This window comes from Dromaius novaehollandiae, chromosome 9, assembly GCF_036370855.1.
Source record: "Dromaius novaehollandiae isolate bDroNov1 chromosome 9, bDroNov1.hap1, whole genome shotgun sequence".
NCBI classification, from domain to species: domain Eukaryota; kingdom Metazoa; phylum Chordata; class Aves; order Casuariiformes; family Dromaiidae; genus Dromaius; species Dromaius novaehollandiae.
This window is the reverse complement of record NC_088106.1, coordinates 28768187-28790088: the sequence shown is the minus strand read 5'-3', so window position 1 is coordinate 28790088 and position 21902 is coordinate 28768187. Positions and strand designations below refer to the sequence as shown.

Sequence of the window (21902 nt, the reverse complement as noted above, 5' to 3'; positions counted from 1 at the left end):
TTATGCTTTTTGAGCGTAACTTGCAAATAGATTACTTTATTTTGAAGAGTTCATGTTTACTATGGATTTCACTAAAATTAATTAAAAAAAAAATCCTAACCCACCCTCAACCACCCTCTCAACCTTGCTGAAAAAGAATGAGTAGGACGGAGTGAATCCAACCAACTCCGTCTCTTCGAGGAATTCTGCTTCTTTCTAAACTGCTGGGTGTAAGGACAGGATCCTGAAAAATTCACCTGCAACTTCTAGTTTATCCCAGGGCAAATTCCCCCAACTGCCAGTGCAACCGTAGCAAGCGTACGGGAGAAGGGAGGAAGCAAGACGATGACCATGCATGTCCTGGAAACAATGGCCTCGGTGGAACGAGCCGAAGCGCCCGGTGCTGAATCCCGCTGGGGATCAGCACGCTCCTTCAAGACAGCATGAGACTCTCGGCACCATCACGTTATTCAACAACCAGCAGGAATCTGTAAGCTTTTGGAGGTCTCATCTACACACAAACATGCACGCAACAGTATGAGAAGAAGTCTTACAATAAAGTCCATCTGTTAGGATAAATTCTCTAGGAAGTCTCACATTAATCTTCACACAAGTTGAGAAAACATGAAGCAGCAGCAGCACAAACCCAGTTCTCTAGGACGCTTCTCTGTTATTTCGTCATGAGCTCAGACCTTTTCCTGTAACTATCGATCCTTCTCGGCAGAATTGTCCCCAGCGCATAAAACCAAATGAGGCCAAATGTAAAAAATATTTACTCTACCAACTATTGACAAAGTTTAACGACCAGACTGCTAGTATACTACCACCTTAAAGTATCTGAACACCTATAGGAGTGTAGCTATCAGAGCAACGTACCACTGCCGGGGCTAACTGACCACGGAAGCAAGCAGCCGTGGGTCAGCCCGAGGCCCAGCGGGGCTCCTTCACGAGGAGCATGACAACAGGGCAGCAGGTACCGATGCTTCCCTGTTACCCTCCCAGACCCAGCATTTGCAGCTCAGGGACTTTCCGGATATGTGGTTAGGGTTTAACAGACCGTAGCATCTTTTCCTTTCATGAATTTGCCTGTCTTGACCCAAAAGATTTTACAATCTACCCCATCTCGCAGCAGTGTGTTTCACAGTTTAATTGCGTACTGCAAAGAAAGAATAACTGCTGTGCTTCAAACTTGCCAAGTGCTAGCTGTATTTGGTGCCACCTAATTCTTATGGTAGAGGAGAAAATGAACCTCGATCCCCATTTACCTTCTCCATGTGTCCATCATATTCTCCACTGGTTGCCTCTTTGCAGGCTGCAGGACACCACTCCGGATCTCCGTGGCTTGCACAGAAATGCTTCCCTATCTTTATCTTTGCTCATTCTTGTCACATCTCTTAATGTTTTCTGAAGTCTACTACATTCTTTTTTGAGCCTGGAAACCTCAGATGTTTTTTTCTGAGTGCTAAGAGCTACTTCACAGTCTATCCCTGTGCACTGTCCACAGTCAAGGTTCATGCACGGCATTCCCTGTAGAAGCCAGGCTGGCCTACGAGATTCCTGTCCCCGCTCAGTCTTGTGCCTGTTTCCTGGATACAATATACTGCTTCTTCAGCTGCACCAGTGCAACTGTTTCTTCATATGCCAACGAACCCATCGGGGTTACAAAAATAAAAGGGGTAGAGGAGATTTCGAGGAATTACTTGATTCTTGCAATACTGCCCCAGAACTGTAGCATTAACAGGAGCAAAGCCATGGAAACTTGAAGTACCTTGGCAGGAACCTCTCAAACCAGTTTTGCCTTATAAAAAGATTAGATCCTGCCAATGTCCACAATTAGATTTTTTTATTATTATTTTCCCCTGTAAGCAGTCATTTTTGGAATGATCCTAAAATAACTGAAGGGGCAATACTTTACAGCTCGAGAGCGGGAGGGAGGGGACATTATCTGCCAAAGACAGCTTCCAGCTTTTTTGCTTCCTTCTCCGGGTAAGAATCTTCCTAGATGGACAAAGCAGCAAGAATACTGATCAGCTCAGCTGCTCTACCTTCTGGGTTTTTTTGCCTCCTTTTATAAAAAGGAGCTGTGAAGGACATGCTACGTCCTTGGGCAATAAGGGTCCACTTCGGCCTATCTAGTATAGTACTTGTTTTTTCAATCCAGAACCATAGGATACAAATCACAGAAAAATGAAGACAAGCACTTGATCGCAAGACCTGAGGCAACGTGGTTTCTTTAACAGCAGGAGCAGATAAAGAAACCACCAAAATCAGAGGGAAGATGCAGAACGAGGGCAGCAGATGAGGACTACCTCCTACAACCTCTGGGGCTAGCACGTGATTTACAGAAAGTTTTAACTAAAATTTTGAGTGCTCCAGAAAAATTTTTGGATGGGATCCCTCTCACCTAACTTTAGATGTATGGCCCAACTCATCACTCATGCCAGTCACTCCCTTTATACTCAATATAGTCAATATATTCAGTGGAGCTGACAGTGTAATTCATCTGACCAGAACAGGCATCCACTGTAAGATGAGATGACTGCTCTGGTAATTACACTAACTAGATCTCCATCGACCATCTGGGGAGCCCAGGGTGACAAGTTCACATACAGATACCCTACCCGGTACACGTCCGTACCTAATCACACAAATTGCATCTACCAATCCCTACAAATACAAGAGGTATTTTCAAAGTATGCAAATCAAACTAACACGCACAGACCAGTATGTGACCATTCTACAGCGTTCAGCCCCTCATGCGCATTTGGCATGCTTATTGGTAAATCTTTTAGAGAGACTACAGTTTTTAGGCAACAGGAGATAATGAAGCCAGACTACATATGCTACAACAGTTGGAACTTAATCAAACTGTTGACTTTTGATGTAACAGAAAAGAGCTATAAAAACTGAAAACATTACGGTGAGAAAAAAAGAGATACACATTAGACCTAAAATAGAGACAAATATCAACTGAACCAAGAAAAAGTAGCAGTAGTCCAAAAAAACAGAAAAGAGACAAATTTGAGGGGAAAAAAAGAAATCATACAACAGGCAATAGTGTAGCAAATGGTGCAACAAGCAATCACTGCCAGAAAAGGAATTATTTTGCATAAACATGCATGAAGAGAAAGACCCCTATAAAAAACAAGGATTTCTAACCAACATTACACAGGTTATAGCAGCCCTGCAAGGTTCTCCAGGACAATTTTGTGTTGTTTGCAGCTTCCTTCCACTCACCCTCTTTTCAAGAGCTTCTCAAACATAAGCAGAGAGCAAGCAACAAATTACATTAATAATCCTTACGGCAACAACTGACATTTGGTCCCCAGCTTGCATAGACACATCCTGCCCTGCCTGGCCACTTCTCTATCAGATGTCCAAAACCCAGGGCTGGTATCACAGTGAAGACATGTGTGGGTGACAGGAGGAGGGAAGGACCAGAGAGCTCTTTGGAAATGTGGTAGACATGAGCAGGCTGCATCCATCAGAGCTACTCATCCAGTCAAGAGACTTGTTGCCTACTTCCAAAAAAGAAACCTATGAAAGATGACGGCCAGGACTAGATGGCATGAATCGCTGCCATGGTGCTCATCTGCTGCCAGATGTTTTTACCTCCAGATGCAGTAGAGAGCAGGGATTTACTGTATGGAAATATGTACTTACATGCTGCGCATGCCATACGGGATAAATTCAGCGGTCCTGGGAAGCATTCCTCCTCTGCCCCATGAGGCTGACTGTGCATGCACTGTATTTTGCCCAGGTGCAGGAAGTCCATGATTTGGGGATTCACCAAACTCATTGCACATGCACAGTGAAAGGGCTCCCCTGACACTGAGGTTATGAAGCACAACAAATGAGAGAGTGCAAGAAAAACTCTTTAGCTTGTTGTCTTCCTTACCAAACTAGAGTGAGGCAAGGGATATTGTAACTAAACTTTAGCAAATGAAAAATTATCTAGCTCAGTTATTGTGATAAAATCTGAAGATTACGCCAATAACTGCCACATGACCCCCTCTCACCTGGCACTCTCAGGAAAAAAAATATATATATATACACACCTAGATAGATAGATAGATATAGATGTGTGTGTGTATATATATATCTATATACGCACACATTTATGTGCGCCATATCTCTGGTTCAGCATGTCAGGTCCATACAAGTTCATACTACTGAAATGAGACTTCAGGATCTAAAAATAATAATAATAATAATAATAATAAAAATATCTGTAAGTGCTCGTGATTCTACTTTTATGAGAACCAAGTGAAAAATCGGGATCTTCTGCAAATGGCAGATGATCTATAGCACAAATCTGTAATCAGTACAAGGATCTTCAAAAGCTTATAGCAGCTCCTAAGAATCTCCCAAAGTAGCTCTGCGGTGACCCTGCTTTAAGAACTACCGTGCAGACAATCTGAAGACAAAATCTATCTGCAAATAGGCCTCCCTACAGAAATAAGAGACCTAAAGGAAGTTGAGTAAGTAACAGAATGGATCCACAGTCTGAGTAAACAACTTGAAAACAATCACACAGACTCTGCAGATATATTGAGCTTTGCATCTCCAAGTCTGCTAAAAGATAAATAGGAACATTTTATAGCATTGAAGAGAAATAACAGCTTGGATTGCCAGTAAAAGCAGAAGTCTGATTCGATGAAGGAAATAATGAAACTAGTTATCTTATTACCTCTTGGAGGCTTTTCAGCTATGAATCCATTTCATACTCCTTCAGCGCAAGAACATTACTACACTTAGGAGCATTAAGTGCTGGAGGAACCAGAGGGACTAACTGCAGATGATGCCTCACCAACTCGTGTAAATTAGCACAGCCCCACTAGATGTTAATGAAAGTTGATTTCAATAAGCCTATTTCACAATTTAAATTAAGTAATAATTTGGCAGCAGTGCTGCTAACACAAAGTGAAAACAAATGACACCACATACAAAGTGCATGTTCAAGTATAAGATCTGAGTCAATTGTAAACCAAGGCAAATCAAGGACAAATAACATTTAAGTAATTTAACATTTCATACAGCTGATCATGGACATGCTTCATTTACAGTGAATATGACAGAACAAAAAATGACTCTAGGATGTGTTTAAATTAAAAGTGGGGGAAAAATACAAAAAAAGGTAGTACAGCTTATACCAATGTCTTCTGCCAAATAGCAAAATTACTCAAATGAAATTTGAAACTTATTAAAACAAAAAAAAGGCACAGTGAAATTAAAAGTTTCAGTTATCTGTATAAAAGAGCAGCCTGAAGAGAAGATAAAAGCTAGAAAGCATGCTTTAACAGACTGTGACAAGGACTTAGGAGGACAGTGAAAATAAAAGCATAGAGAAAGAAATGAAAGTAGCAAGAGATGTGTAATACTCCAAGTTTTTCAAGTGAATTCATGCAGTTTTTGAAATAAATGAATAGAAGTCTTCTAAGGTCAAATTTTGTGAAGAACGAAGTAATTACACAGACAGTTCCTGGGGAGAAGGTAGCTCTTAACATGTAGAAGGATGTACAATTTAAGATTGCACTTCGTGATGACTATTTGGCTGCACTCCAAATTGCAGACAAGATATATAATATCCACCCCATGAAAAACCTAATATCAAGTTAATAAAAAAGAACCGTAGACTGAAAAGCTGCAATTTATCCTTTTTACTGTAAAGATGGTCACTTCAGATTTTGAAATAGTTCACCCTTTGCTAACACCTAGCCAGCATTTTCTGAAACACCAAAGTGATTCTGTTTTTATCTTACTTTAATGAAACAGTACCTGTTTCTTGTGTTTTTTCTCATGAGCAAAAATGAGAAAGTCTGCTTTACACAGTTTCTATCTATATAACTTTTCTTTCCTGAAGCAGAGAAAGTGAAGGAATTAAATCCTGAAAACATTTATTCCCAGTAAAACTATAGGATCTATACACTCCATCTAGAGATATCTGTGTCTGGCATTGCATGTAAATATGTAGTTATATGCAGTGGAACGGGCAGTAAATATCATTATGTGAGGAAATCAGTGTAACATATTATATGGAACCATTTGGGAGGAAAAAACTACTGGAAGCTAGAAATATTTAGTTCTCAACTGTTACAAGAGTATCAGAGTGGCATCATTTAAGTGACATTACTCTCACATGCAAAAAGGTACTCAAAAAATTATTATTGCAAAAAAAAAAAAAAAAAAACATTACAGGAACTACTGGGGACAAACACTCTTGTCACGGCAGATCTGCGCTACCCTCACCTGAGCCCCCAGAAATGACTGGCAGACCGTACAACGGCTTTGTGCCATCTTCTACAATGATAGAGAATTTGTGCAGGTGCTGATTTCTCACAATTTACATATTACACGATTTCCAAGGGGCTGCATCTGTTAAATCTTGGCCAATCATGTGCATAAATGGTTCAGAGCTATTAAAACTACATATACACATCGTGCATGAGACTGGAAAATCTTTAAAGTAGTACCAAAACAGAACCAAGTTATTCCGGTAGGAGAGACCCACCACCAATTCATTTAAAGGCAGGTTCAAGTTCTTTTGCAAGCATATCTGGAAAGAGTTCACAGATCACCCCAGATACTTCAAAACCTGATGACCTTCTGGAGAGCAAAAGACTTGTCTGGCTTTAACTATACAGGGTGTGTTCAGACATAACGTCTTTGCATAATGTACTGCTGCCATACGGGTAGACCTGGACAGGGAAAAATCATCCTGCATCGTATGAGGATCCCACCATCCTACATCACAAGGAAAACGCAGTGGTGTGTGATGACTGCGGAAAAATTCATTTGGTATTAAAGGATACCTCTTTGATTAACTGATGTTTTGTCTGGTAGCTAAATTGTTACTAGTATAACAAGCATGAAAGCATGCACCAAGTTTTGTGTTTTGTTTTTTTTTTAAGCTAGTAGCATATAACCGAAAGTAAAGCAGGATGAGACCGCAGAATTAGTTCAAATGACAAAACCAGTTGCAGTTATATTGTACTGTAAACTTCAGAGAACGCATACTTAAACTCCCAAGGAGGTTCTGAGCCAGTTTACTTTGGTGAAACCCCAAATCATCATCCATCTTTCAAAGCGGGGAATGCTGCATTGTTAAAATACAACAAAGGACTATCAAACTAAAACATGCCTGTAACATAAAAAATATGGATAATACTTAGTAGCATATGTTTGTGCGCAGTTAATCTTTGACAAAGACCTTTACTCCCAGAAATTGTGGAAGCAGATACAGAGACACTATCAAGAGAAGAGAACTCCACTGGGGAGAACAGAGAAATTCAGGGGAGAGAGATCCATTCGGGCGACTGAAAACCCAGAAACCATGTTCACCCCACAGCTCCCCAAACTGCAAACAGTCGGGGCAGGGAGAATTGCCAAAATACATCTCACCTTCTTATGCTCTTTCTTACCTGCCCGTGTCAGAGACAGGATACTGGACCTTCAGTACGATCCAGTTAGAGCTGCTCTTACGTTTTCAAGCCCAAGTGGCAAGGCATACGTGTAAAATACAATTCTAAATAAGGCAGATATGGTCATGGTTATACATTCATTTAATCAAGAATAAGTCTGAGCTGCTGCCAGAGGTGAACTGAATCAGGGAGCTGATCCAGCTGAAAAAAATCTGTCAAAGTGTCAGGTTTTAATTAAATCTGTTTCTTGGCATGACTACAAAACACACAAGAAAAGTGTCAAAAACACCAGCTGTAGCTGTGGGAGAAGCTGGGACCGATCTTTTCAACAGCAGCCTCAGTTTATGCCAGATTAAAGCAGACATATAGCAATTTTTCTTAATTAGAACCACTGGAAGGACAAAGGAACATAGGGATTATCTATACTGTACAATAATTACGTGATTAAAATAACTTTATGATAAAATTCCAGGGGGTTGTAAGAAGCACGTGAAGCAGAGACTAATCCACGCTGAATGTGGTATAAACCAAACTGAAAGCTGTGCAGTCCCTGGGGCTCGCCCTACTGCCTCTGGCTCCGTTCCCCAGCAGAAGCCGTCCCCGAAGAGCAGCCTCGCTCGTGGGGAGGGCGCCAGAAGCCTTCTCCACGGCCAGTCCCACCTCCTGGCTGCAACGGCCAAGCGTGGACAGGTACCTGCCACCGCCAGCGCAGGGAGCAGCTTCTGCCACGAGACCTGAGCGGGGAGGATGACAGGCACAACTTGGATTCAGCCTCTCCAGTTGCTACAGTTGATCCACCCTAACTTCTAATCAGCTCAAAGTGATTACTGCTGTTACTATTGTTACTATATGAAAGTGGGTGTTGTAGAAGAAGCTGTGGACTTAACATAGAAACAAGTGAAATTCTGTGGCCTGAGTTAAGCAGGCAGGTAGTATCCAAGACCACAATGGTCTACTTCTGCACTAAATGCCACGAACATCCAAAAAATGTTTAAACAATATAGGATATGCAATATTCAGAGGATGTGTAAAGCTGTATCAGCCATATCTTTTTGCAAGATCGGACTATCTTGCACTTTCTGTACAGGTCATCAAACCTCAAAGCGATTAAAAAAAAAAGCTACTGGAGGTACAGGGAAATTCAGCTGAAAAGTGCTTTCAAAGAGATACACGTGTTGATGACTAGTCATCTAAACCTGATACATTACGATAAAAGGAACTGGCAATCATTCGGCAAGATGCTAGAGAGACTAGAGAACACAAAAAGCATTGCTGAAAGTGGCCAGACTGTTTCATTCACCTCTTTCATATTATTCCCAACAGATGAAACATGTAATTACAGGGGACGCATACCCTTTATTTTGGTATGTACTAATTTTGAACTGCACAGTTTGCAGCAAAGACAGGTGGACAAACATTAAAAATCAGTATCTTAAAAACCATTGTTAATGTTTCAGAAATATTTTTAAATTAATATTACTGACAGGTTTTTAAATCCTTTCAGATAGACAACTGCGAAAAAAAAAAAAAAGAGGTCTCATGATGTTCCTGCTCTGATATGCTAACTAACTCTCTAGCCAGTGTAGTATTGTGGAAGAGAGTCACAGCTTGTCAAGCTGAGGCCAGGAGGTGCAAAGAAGAAACAATCTGGGAGGAACTAAAATATAAGGAGCAAAGAAAATTCCCTTTCATGACAGGAAAAGCAGTGCTACAAACACAGCTTTACTCAAATGGACAGGGGACCTCAAAATGCTCAAATCCCTGCGCGTCCAGGTGGACAGACAAGAAAGGTGAGGAAACACGTATAGTCCTGATTTCTGGAGATACAGAGAAGATCTGGTAGGACGATGAAAAATTCCCTTTCGATGTACTAGAAAGCTCTCTGTGGATACATACCCTAAAATGCTTTTTAGCATACAGTGGAGCCATATTTACTCTGAGCCACACCTACTCAACACCAGTATTTTCTATTAGCTGAGCATAAGCGGAGAGGTCAACTGGTTCAAAACTCGGCAGCTAATCTGTAGCGAACGGCTAACAAATCAATTAAGGATAACTGGCAATGCACTTAACATTATAGAGTAATCTAGGCATCGATCTATTCATCTTTCGCTATCAAATACCTTTCTTGACTACTGATTAGTCGCTCTGATTTTCCGGGGGAGGCACAAAACTCGGCGGCGCACAACAAAGGACAACGCTTCTCTGCTTGTTTGACCACCGCAGAAGTACACACTTCATTACAGCCCTAACTTCCTTGTGAGAAATTTTCAGATTGAGGCCTAAGCGGAATTTGAGATCATCACATGGTCTTTACTTCCCTGCTGGCTGAATGCCGCGAGCAGGGGTCAATGCAGAAGTGCCTCTGAAGACTTAAGCTGAACTGTCCACGGCCACGTAGCCTGTTCTGCCTGGAGAGGCTTAGGGTGGGAAAAACAGTGCGCGTAGCTGTATCCATAAAAACTTTCGAGAAAAAGAAAAAGACACAAATGAGAAAAAGCAGAAGAGTATCATATTTGCCTAAAAAAGGGGGAAAATGTGCATAACAAAGCCCTATGCATAGTCTAAATGGGCTACTGCAACGTAGCAGCAGCAAGCCCAGACAGCACGTCGTATCACACTACACATCAAGGTAGCCGCCAACAGAAAAACTTCTGAAGCAACTAACTGTACAAAAGGTCTCTCGACAAATTAAAAAGCAGTGACAACAATTCAATACTTGCCTAATACGGGTATCAAACTGATTTATAGAGTTCAAGGAGACTTAATATGGACAGAACTAGCACTTAATCACAGAGGCAAGAGTCTACCTAGAGGCAATGATTTATATGCAAAGAGCAGCACCAAAGTTATATATAGTTGAAATACAAAATATTAACATAACTTTGTTTCCCTGGAAGAGCCACACAGCAATAAACCCGAAGACAAGAACTAAGTGAATCCTGCTATCAGATCCAAAATAGAGGACAAACTCAAAATAAGTGAGAATTGAATGCAGCTAGAGAACGTACTCAATTCCATGAGTTGGCAAGACAAAGCCGGGAAAATCCAACTAAATTACATCCTGCGAGCAACCAGCAGGAGCAGACAGATCAAAAATAAAAGCACATAAAGTAGTTAAGTACAAAATTTCCCATGTCATCTCAGAATGCATTAACTGAATTTTTCTGTTTTTCATTACTGAAAGCAAAGTTAAGAATGTCATAGAAAAATGCAGGTTATATTACAGGGAAATAATTAAATATTGAGAAAGAATAGGTTCTGACAAACACAAATATATGATGTTTTGCCTGAAATTAGCAAGACTGAAAAAATTGCTAAAATTGGCCACAAAAAAAAAAAAATCTCTGCAGAAACTATGAGAAACAAAATTGCCAAACATTCCTAATTGGTACATTAAAATCCCTAAGCTATTAAGAAAATTGAAAAGTATATAAAAAAACTCTAATAATCTTGGTTTATAGAATCTTGGTTTCATGTGGGATTATTATTTATCCAGAATTGCCAGTGAAAAAATATTAAATCACATTACAATTGCATCCTCTGTCCCAGTATGGGGCTTTTTCTTTCCTTCTTCTTGGAATAGTTTCTACCAATAATAAAGTTTTCATAAACGCACAAGCGACACATACTCTTGGAATTAGGGTTGGTGTTCTTAAATGTGGCTCAAATCATTTATGCATGCTTGCATCCCAAGCCTTCAAATAAACCCTTACTCCACTGCAATAAGGAATGGCTTCAAATGTGCTGCCTACTTTCTTCTCAAACTGTGTGTGAGAAGTAGGCTGGGCACATTTTAAGCATGTGTGTACATGCACATATACATTCCCCAAAGTGTAAACACACACACACATCTATATACACACACATGAACACAAATACTACATTTCCTAAAACATTTCCTTTGTATTTGAATCCCCAAAGTGTTTTAATACAAATACATATATACAATTTCTTTTTGGAATTGCACTTGTAGAAGATTTCTGTTGGCATCTCTTTAGAAATAGGTGAAATAAAAAGACAATTCCACGCACAGACACAGATTCACCAAACATCAAAGCAATCCCACATTCCTTTTCATTTGGCTTCTGCATATATCAATAACTGCAAGATAAACATACTCCATGAAGCATATTGTATGTTCTGTACCACAGTAAAACCAGAAAATAGACTCCAGATGTTCCCTCAAATCCTGCCAAAAGCAAAATTTGAAAAAGTGTTGAAAACCAGGCAAAGTTGGAAGCTCTGATTTAAAACATATAGGAAGAAAAGTCACAAGGAATCTTTCTGTAGGTTTGTTAGGAGTAAATTTGTTCTGTCTTCACCTACTAGATAAGAAGGGTCAACCCCGTATAACTGCAAATATATCATCTATGAAGAATGAAAATACTGATTTTCTTCCTGTTTATTACTGTTTTAAAAATACATCTCAGACCTTCCACAGATTTGAGACTGAGAAAATTTTCAATAGCTTTTACTCACTTGGAACACTAGAGTCCTTTGAGGGTTACTTAGACCTAGGTTCCTAACTGCACTGGAATACTAAAAATGGGACTTGGTCCCTCATTTGCCTCATTTACAATTTTCCTCGTGTATAACTCATGTATAAAAATATAATTGTTTACACATAGTGTTGACTGAACTCTTTCAGTCACAATATATTGAATAGAGATGCTGTAACACATCATGTTCCCCGAAGTCAAAACATACTAATTGATAGTGCATGAAGTCCTGGTTTGTTGGAATGCAAAGTAAAGTAGGTTTGCTTAAACAATCCTTCAGCAGCAACCATCTTCGGCTTTGCACTGCAACAGATGAACAGAGTTTGGGACCTATTGTTTCTCCTTTGAGTGGCAATAACAAATAGCTGAAGCACGACAACTTACTAACAGCATAAAAGCGCTGTCAAAAAGAATTATTTACAGAGGTTCTTGAGAGAACTCATGTGGCCCTCAATAACTGATTGAAACATAAAAGAGTCAGAAGCACCTCCAGAGGCAATTCACTATCATAGATATTTATCTTACAATGAGAAAAACTGCCTTCAGGATGTGTCCGTCTTTGTGTCTCAATCACAGAGGAAGTCCAGGCAACTAGTTAGCCTTAAAGTATAACTCTTTGATGGGTACAGCAAGAACGCAAGCTGCAGTGTAGTTTTCAAAAGTGCTTAAGTCAGCAGGCATTTTAGAAAAAAAAAAAACGCAACAGCAAAAAAACCCTTTATCTAGGACTAATATCATCTTACGCTTTTTCCTCCTGTAAAACTTACTAGAGGATATCTTTTAATGCATTGCCTAATACCAACATACATTTTCAATTTGAAAGTAATTAACGAAATATGGAGAATTTAACTGAAATATGTGATTTTTGATGTCTCTTTTCTTTCAGAAGTACATATGACAGTTCTCAGCTTGACCACAATGCACATTCCATCCCTTACTTTATCGCATATAGACTAGGAAAAAGCTAAACATAAAGGTTTATTGGACCAACACAGCTTATGAAAACACATGATTGTTTACAAGGACATAGCTTAGAGCAAAGTGTTACAGTCACAATACACTGAACAGAGATGCTGTAACACAATTAGTTATTTTACCTGCATAGCACTCTTCCCCAGCTTGACGACCTCAAACAAAGTGACAGGGTCCCCTTCTCCATTCTGCTGAGGGTGACCATTAGCTCTTCCACGACTTGCTCCTCTAGCTCCAGCTTCCGAACGACCCTTATCTCCTGGAGACTTCCGTGGTTTCTTAGTGGCGGACTGGGCAAATAAAACCAGCAGAATGAAAACCTATTATAGTTATGGCACCTGAAATCACTCAAAGTATCTTTATAAATCATATAGAGATATTACACACACATTTATACGCTCACACAAATACATACACACACATCATAGAAGAAGTCACGTTGGAAGGGACCTTTGAAAGTCTCTAGTCCAACTTCCTGCTCAAAGCAAGATCAGCTATGAAATCAGACTAGGTTGCTTAGGGCTTTAGGCACTCAGGTACATATATTTATATTTATTAGTAGTTATTGTGAAACAACTTAAAAGCCACTGGGAGGTCAAGGTAAGTAGTGTCAGATTCCCAATGTTAAAGCACCAGTGCACGTCAATACCCATATTAGTCTTATTCAACATAAACAGTCGACATCGTGACTAAAATTAGAGAGATGGCAGCAAACTATATACAGTACAGAAAAAGTGTTTTAAGTTAGCATACAAAATAAAGAATAACTGAGAATAACTGAAGATCTTTGGAAGACAGCAAATAAATTATTGAATATGCAATTGCCATGTTAACACTAGTTTTTATATTTAAACATCTTTCCCCCAAATCATCAAACAACTTTTATAAGAAACTACATACATAAGAAAGATTCAGCTGTTCAATTCCGCTACAATTAAACAAGCACATTTACACAGATAGATTTAGTAGACCATCATAATGGCCCCATTCTTGCTCTAAATGTTGTGAGTGAGTTAGACATTTTGCTTGCGAATCTAAATTATTTAATGTAAATTCTTTCCAGATTCTTCAAGCTTATAATCAGATCCTATAAATCCCACTTGTGAGATAAGTCACCTACTGAACAGTTGCTTTGAATGTTAGTCACCTTGTGCAAAAAATTCAGTTTCTGTGGAAAAAAAGGTAAAATCCCTGATAAGACTTACTTCCAAAGTCTGTAACTTCTCCCTGCTTAGAGACAGACCAAGGCAAAAGCTGCCATTTTCTGCAGAAAAATGAAGCTATTTTGAGGAATTATGTTAAAGAAAACAAGATGCAAGCAACTCCAAGACTGCACCAAGGACAGTATCTTCATGGTATCATTCATCTTTAAGAGTACAGAAGTCATTTATTCATCCAGACCTGTAGAGCAAAATAGCACCCAGGTTCCACCAAAGCTTTTAGGAGAGAACCTGAAGTCAACATTTTTGGTTGCATCCTCCAACTGCAGGTACCTTAAGAATTCTCCTGCAGATAAAGGAACCTCTTATCTGGAAGAAGCTGGTAGAACACAGCCAAGCTGTAGTCTAGCCTTCCCCCTATCTTAAAAGGTGTCACTTTTGACAGGGCCAAAGAACTAAAGAAAAGGGCAAGGTAGAGTGCAACTGCACCAGCCTCTTGCAAACATTCAACTAAAGACTTGCAAACAAATGCAAGCTGGAAAGCTTAAAATAACAGTAGGATCTCTGTGAAGAGTTTTTTGGATAACGGGTACTTACGATCAGAAGAATAAGAGAAGTTCTCCTTTGCTGAATTTTTAAACATTTTCATAGCTACCTTTATCATCAAGATTTCATCAGAGGATGAAAGGTTAACTATCAAGCTATGAAGAGACACGCAATCACTATTTAAAAAACAGTGAAGAATTACTAGTAAAGAGACTAATTTCATATGTATAATCCACATGTTCACTCAATTCGGGTGACTGCAAGCCGTAAGTACTTAAACTAGCCATGATTACTGCTAAATGAAAGTAGGATGGCAAGTTGATGCCCTCTGCAGAAGCTAACACAGGCCAGAACAGGCCCTCTCTATACTTAGTTCTTCGCAATGTGTAATTCAAAGGGAGACATTAAATACTAAGGGGAAAGCAAGCAGGAGATGAATGGACATGTGAAATGCACACAGAGATATTTTGTTACTGGAAAGCAGTGAGAAATGCTGCCTGCATTGGCATGAGTACAACGAACGAGTGCGTAAAGGCTCAAAATGAGCAATCACAAGGAGTGTAAATGCTAGGTTTAAATCCCACCAAAGCAGGGTATTCTTAGTGTGGGGGAAACTTTGGCCAAGACCCATAACTTGGAACAGAAGGGTGAGAACACCAGCGAACTCCCAGAAGAGATGCAGAAATGATCAGCCAATGCACTTCTGACAGAATTACTGGCCAAAGCCAGGTTCTACAAGCCCAAGTAAATATCTCAAGATGGAAAGGATAAAGGCCTTTCGGGAAGACCTGGACCCAAATTAACACCAGATCTAGTATTGAGTCTACTCAGATAAAGCTTTTCTCTCGTATAGATCTTTCTTTTGACAATGAGGACATCTCTCACGGTGGAAGAACCGAGTCTTTCAGTTAACAAAAGCCATTCTACATCCAAGCCAGGGTAGCCCAATCCAGATGCAGGATCTGTGCTGAATCCTGCCTCAAGAGACACAACAGGCAGAGGAAGGATCCTCTGCTGAGAAACTGAAGAAAATCCAAAACTGTAACTTTCTGAGCTAGGCAGGGATTGACAGTACCTTTGGTAGGGGAGGCACCAGAGCAAGGGTGTCCACAAAACCTCCACTCTAGAGCACCAGATAGGCATTTGATAAGAAGCCCAAGCTCAATCCCAATTTGGAGTACAAGCACAGAAACAAGTCATATCTAGGTCCTACAGGCACCAGAAATTCCCTGGTACAGTAATTACGAAGGTTAACAACCACAAGGCACAGAAGTAAGGAACTTGCATTATCTTACTGGCTAACACGTAATAGTATTACAAAGCTGTTGTGAGATATTACTTGCACATCGCTGAACTGACAGCAGGAAACTATGCAGGCTATCTTGAAAGACTTGAGCTTTGTTACGCTACCCCAGGATGGAGACAATCAACCCCACAGAAGCAAGTGAGAAGTGTGGAATGGCATGCCACTGAAATACCAAGAGGATTCCTCCACTATAGGAGAAAAAAATAATGACTATGGAGTATCTGCTAAACTAGTGCACTCTTGGAAGTTGAGTGAGTTGCAAAGCCAAGCTGGAAGATCAAGAAGTTATGTTCAACGTTGAGAATGCCAAACACAAGTAGCCCAGCATCCCGAAAGAGAGACATGCCCCAAGGGATAAACAATAACCTTCAAAAGCTATCAGTGACTGTACAAAATGTGACACTTAGTAAGATCAAGCAAACAGAGTAAATACATAGCAAATCCACTCTTGTGAGGATCTACCAAGCAGTCATCAAGGTACAGAGAAACAGACACTCCCTGCTCTCTAGCATGAGCAACACTGACAGTCATTGCTTTCCCTTTCTAACCTTCTAGCCCCTGTGGAAATCCAGGGGACGCTGAATAAAAACACATATGCGAATGTTATCACCTAAAGCCCCCTTAAGTTGATAGCTACCATTGTGGCTTGGTTGGGTTTGGTTGGTTTTTGGTTTGTTTGTTTCTTTGAGCACCAGCCTGCCAGAATCCTATTTCTCTGAGGTGGGTAAGAACTGATCAAGTGTTTCCCAGTGTCAAAACTGACCTTCCTCTTGTTTACTACTGGTTTTACGAGAAGACTGCCTGAAAAGTCATGGAAAGGACAAGTTGGTTAGCAGTATGGTATCTACACGTATTAATAAATCCTTGTAATGATTTTCATAATCCAGGCATCAACACAACGGAAGACTGGATGCTGCTGAGGTGAGTTAGGACTACCAGAGGGAGGAATAAAGAAGCACTGCAGGAAAATGGTTTTCTATCACACACACAGAGACGCTGCTTGGAGCCATGACCCTGTAGCAGCTAAAATTGCTTTCGCTCTGAGACCAGGGACAGCAGAATTGGACTGATAGTGGGGTCAAAATAGACTGAGTTGTGTGAGATCTGAACCAGGGCTTCCTCCCAAACACCAGCTAAAAATCCTGTCCAAGGGTCTGCAGGTATCTGGGCCCTTAAAATAATGCATCATCTCCTCAATCAGAGCATTTGGTGAAATGGTTTTCTCTTAAAGCAAACAGCCTGGAGACAACACATCATGAGATAAGGACATCAGAGGAAAAGAAACTTGCATTAGCGATGTCAGCGCCACAGTAGATGATCTCCAAAACATACTACTACAGATCTTTTGGTATCAGGGCAGAAAGTCTGGTGGTGGCTCATGCTACACTCCATCCTTTCTGGAATGGCTCTTTGCCTGCATTTCTACGTGGGCCAAACCTCCTGGCCTCTGAGCGGCAAATAAGATACAACGTACAAAGCCTGCGGCTCTTTCACTGGAGCTTGAAGTGGGCCAGATGCAGAAACTGAATCAAGAGTTTTTAGCTGTGGAGGGGAAAAAAAGTCCCACAATCATCCAGAGAATTAATTGATTTGAAACATTAAAGAAAGTGCTCTCTACTGTACGTAACATTTAGCTAGCTTGCCTTTTCTTTTTCAAACTCTAAAATAATCCATAAACAAGTTCTACAGCTCAACCTGTGCGTAGAATACTTCACATTGCAATGCTTATTATTCCACCAAAACAATCCCTAAGGATAAGAATATTTTCTTTCTCACAGACTTCAGTTGAGTTCATTCTGCTTTCACTCAAAAAAGAGAAAAAGTTCAAAGTAACACCTGGCATGGAGATCAGCCTCAGAGAGGTGAGGGCCCCCAAATTACAGCCATATGAAAATAGAAATTCCTGATTATTTTTTAAATGCACACGTTAGATTAAACTGACAACAACTACGGCTGAGAATTTATACACATGAGCATAAGGAACTTCAGAAGTTAATGTTCCAGAAGCAAATCTAAAATGGCCATTTAATTGACCACACAGTTTACCTGTTGCTTTATGGTTTCAACTAAGGTAAACAGGCAGCAAAATATTCACCTTCAGTATAATTAAACTGAGATTATGAAAATTCATAATTTTACATTATGAATCCATAATAAACTAATTTATTAAAACATGATGATTTTTCTTCCCTGTCTTTAAAATTATTTTGAAGAAAGAAAATGGAAAAACAACCCACATTTGTAAAAACGGGCGTTTTTGTTGTCATGTAATGCAAACACAGCCAATGTTAACTCACACACTTCGGAAAAAAACAAAAGTGAAGGTGGCTTGAAATTTTCATTTAAAATCCCCCAAATTGATCCAATGTACTGCAGGAAGAAAATAAATACAGCTACCTGTAACTGGTTTTTGGAGGTGGGGGGTGTTTGAGATGTATTGTCTACATGCACGTTCACACTACAGGTACACTTAGATATAAGCATTACCAGAATTTTTAATGTTAACAAGAGCTGCAGGAGCTTTTCCAAGCGCACTTTCTCTGAGTTTAAGGTTTGGACAGCTAAAGACAGGATGTGATCTTGCCTCCTCCCTTCCTCCCAGCTGGAGGGGGACAGAACCTCTGGGGGAGAGGGCCAGGCAGATGGGTTGTGAACACGCATATGCACCATGCATCTTGAAGGGGAAAAAGTGTCACAGGTAAGTAACTCCCCCACCTTTTAAATGATGGCCTAGACGTGCGTTCATACTGTTAGCAACTTAAAGCAATACCCCATTTCTTAAGTTAGCTGGAAGCAGCTTACTAAGCTTCCACTACTCTCTCAAAGGCATCATCTTCAGAGGCCCCTGCATCATAACATAGTGTTAAGTGAAAGAGGGATGGTAACATTTGAGCTCTGGCTGAATGAATCCTGATCAAAAAAGAAGGCTCCTACACACTTCATCACATTGTGACGGTTATCCAGTGAGAAGGTCTTTGATTCACATTTTCAGTCCTTTGGACTTTTTCATCACAGCGACAAACCAGGCGGTCCTGGCGAAAAGCCTCATCCTGCAACTAGAGACAGAGAAAGGTCCCCTCACATCCAGTGCACGCAGAGCTGCTCCGGCTGTAGAGCACGCAGTTTAGAACAAAAAAAGCTGAAGCAGTGCTTGGGGTTTTGGTTTTTTTCATTCTTATTTAAAAACCTAGCAAGAGTCCTAAAAGTGATCTTACAGAATCAAGAGAGTCTGCTATAGAGGCTTTAATCACTTCTGTTCTCCTAGCTAAGGCAATCACTATCAAAAAAGGCTACTTTCACAGATAAATGAAGAATAGGATAGATTGCCAAAAATACAGGGATCATCTCATCAAAAACTTAAAGAGAAATTTAAAATCTCATTAGGATTTCTCCATCAGGAAGCTACAAGTGCTGGGGCAGAAGAACACTGAGAAGTCTTTACACAGTGGCTGCACGTGCACTGCATTTCCAGAAAGACTGACTGACTTCAGTTTTAAGGAACAGACCTGAAGTACCAGGCAAGTAAGTTGAAAGAGGACAGTGATTTTTGTCACACCAAACCACAAACAACTCCTACTATAAAAACAGTCCTCTTCCAAGAGGACCCCTTCCTACTATTAATTAGGAGGTGTGTCATTTAGAACTAGGAGGAAAGCTCAGTCCTCAGGAGTATCCAACCTCCATGCTACGGGACTAAGTAAGGTTAAGAGTGTCCTGCAAGATTATAAATTCACGTAGGAAAGCAAAGATAAAGTATTGTGGTCTGTCTCCTCTACACTGAGAGATGCAAAAGAGAACAAAACCGTCCACTTGGTGTTGGGCCAAAAGCATCAGAAGTGCCTTGTTCTGTCTTGCCTCAAAAAGGAATATGAGCAGAGGAGCTGGAGAACGGCATGCAGCAGCTTCCCCAAAGCAGCAGGCGTATCAGTATAGCCACCTCTGCAACAGGAAGACTGATATTGCTGCTTGTCCTCTGAGTGAAAGACACTGATCTCTAGCTACTCCTACTTTAAAATCCAATAACTGAAATTTAGCCAGGGACGACTCTCGTTCTCTCAACCTGTCACAGCTGAGGTTGTAAGCCAAGCTATTCCGAGCTCCTGGGGAGGTAAGGCCAGGTAGGTTAATACAGAGAATGACGACAACATTAAACAGCGCTCTCAAGGGAGCGCTGATCCATGAGAGGAGGCAAAAAGGATACAATAAATGGGATCTGCGCCCCAGCTCACTAATGTGAGAGCTGCATTACATCAGAAGCCCTTGGGCTTTCATCAAATCCCTGACCTAGAACAGGAGAGAGCATCCGTGCCCACGCACTTAGATAATGGGGCAGACGGAAGAGGCAATCTGTGGCCAGCGTTACTCAGCAACTGTAACCAGCAGACTCTGTCAGGGGTCCCTCATTAAATACATGCCACAGGGTTCACTAAATATATACCCAGATAGTATACTCACATACAGCATCATGTAAATACCTACCTCAGTAGATCCCACTGACTGGACAGACTCATATCCTGACCAACTGCTCCACAGAGCTCTATTCTGCAGCACGCAGATTAGAAACGGACCTGGGCAACAGCAAGGCCAGCCCTAGCCCAGGCCCTGTAAATGCCCAAACAGGGCACAGTGCAACTCCTGCTAAATTCACCACAAGGTTCTGCGAATTCAGGATGCTCAAGCTAGAACTGAGAGTTACCCTGAAGGGACAATATGCTTTATTTCTTCACAAGTCAATTGTCTGGACCATGTTCAGGCAAATACTCATTAGAGCAGTCTCTACAGAGAGAGGGAGAGGTGGCTTGGAAAGTAACTTTTTCAGGAAGGAAAGGGGAGTTTCCCCAAAGTACTAGTTCTCTATGCACTGAAAAGGCCTTTGCCGCAAATGGCAAATTTTCAACTGAGGACTATCTCCTTATGAAAGTCTAATATCTGCAGGGAGGAATATCTTTGGTGTATAATACTGTACCGTTGTACAATGCTGCTGGTGGCCCAGACATTTCTCTCTGGGTTGTTCAGAAAGTCTAGAAAAAACATCTAGCGGTAGCCTACCTTTCTGCTAAATGGCCAGGGCCATTCTAAAACGCTACAGCAGAAACCTATTTAAAATAAATACATAACTACATGTATTTGATGGATTACATTGCGTGTAGCTGTGCAACAGAACCGTGCAGCTCAACAAACCGAACAGAAGAGTAAACTTTCTTCCCAAGAGAGGTCAGCAAGTTTATGGCAGATGTGATGGCTAAGGACACAAGCAAGTCAAGGTTTGTGGGGAGAGATTAAATCTTATTAGACCATAATATTTCCATTAGGGGAAAAAAAAAGTGCCTTTGGGCCCAAAAGCCTTTCTGTAGGTCTATAAAAGAAATGAAAAACAGTGAAGCTAAATACCAGTTGAGACGAACAGCTATTAATTTTACTAAATATGTTAATCTCTTTCATAGCTGACAGAAAAGATAGCTGGCACCTGTGAAGGAAAAAAAATGGGATATTAGCAGATGTCACAGCAGGGGAGAAATGCAAGAGTAGCATCTCCTGCAAGAAACAGGTAATTCATCGCCTGTGGAAGGTGGATGGGTTAGCAACATGGAGGAGCAGGGAAAGTGCAGTTGCAATGTTTACCAATACCTCTACTAAGTCCATGATTTTCAATATTGAATACTGTTACAAATTTAAATGCCTAGTCTTTCTAAGATATCGGTATGTTTTCTCAAGAATATCAGAGATTGAATAGCTTTTTTTAGGCATTGTTTGCAGAGGCATTGTTTGCTTGTTTACTCCTTTCAATTCCTGCAGTATCAACTAAGGAAGAAGGATTTGATTGTGGATCCAAACATATACATTTAGTCAAGTCACCTGCAAAACTGTAACAAAATGACTGGATTTGTGAATGAGGGGAGACCAGTGGGCATCATTTACCTGGGCCTTAGCAAGGCTTTCACCACCATCTCCCACAATATTCTCGTATTCAGGTTGGGAAGCTGTGGTTTGGATGGCTGGAGAACTAGATGGTGGA

General features: G+C 40.6%; 1 protein-coding gene across 5 annotated transcripts in view; it reads right to left on the bottom strand.

Annotated features, from left to right (window-relative positions):
- The window catches only part of STAG1 (STAG1 cohesin complex component), a 197425-nt gene that overhangs the window by 121147 nt on the left and 54376 nt on the right, over positions 1 to 21902 (bottom strand). For all 5 annotated transcript variants that reach the window (XM_064517032.1, XM_064517029.1, XM_026100554.2 and 2 more), the window contains exon 4: positions 13000 to 13164. In XM_064517032.1, the coding sequence (XP_064373102.1) occupies positions 13000 to 13164 (165 nt within the window). The remainder of the gene's footprint in view (positions 1 to 12999; positions 13165 to 21902) is intronic.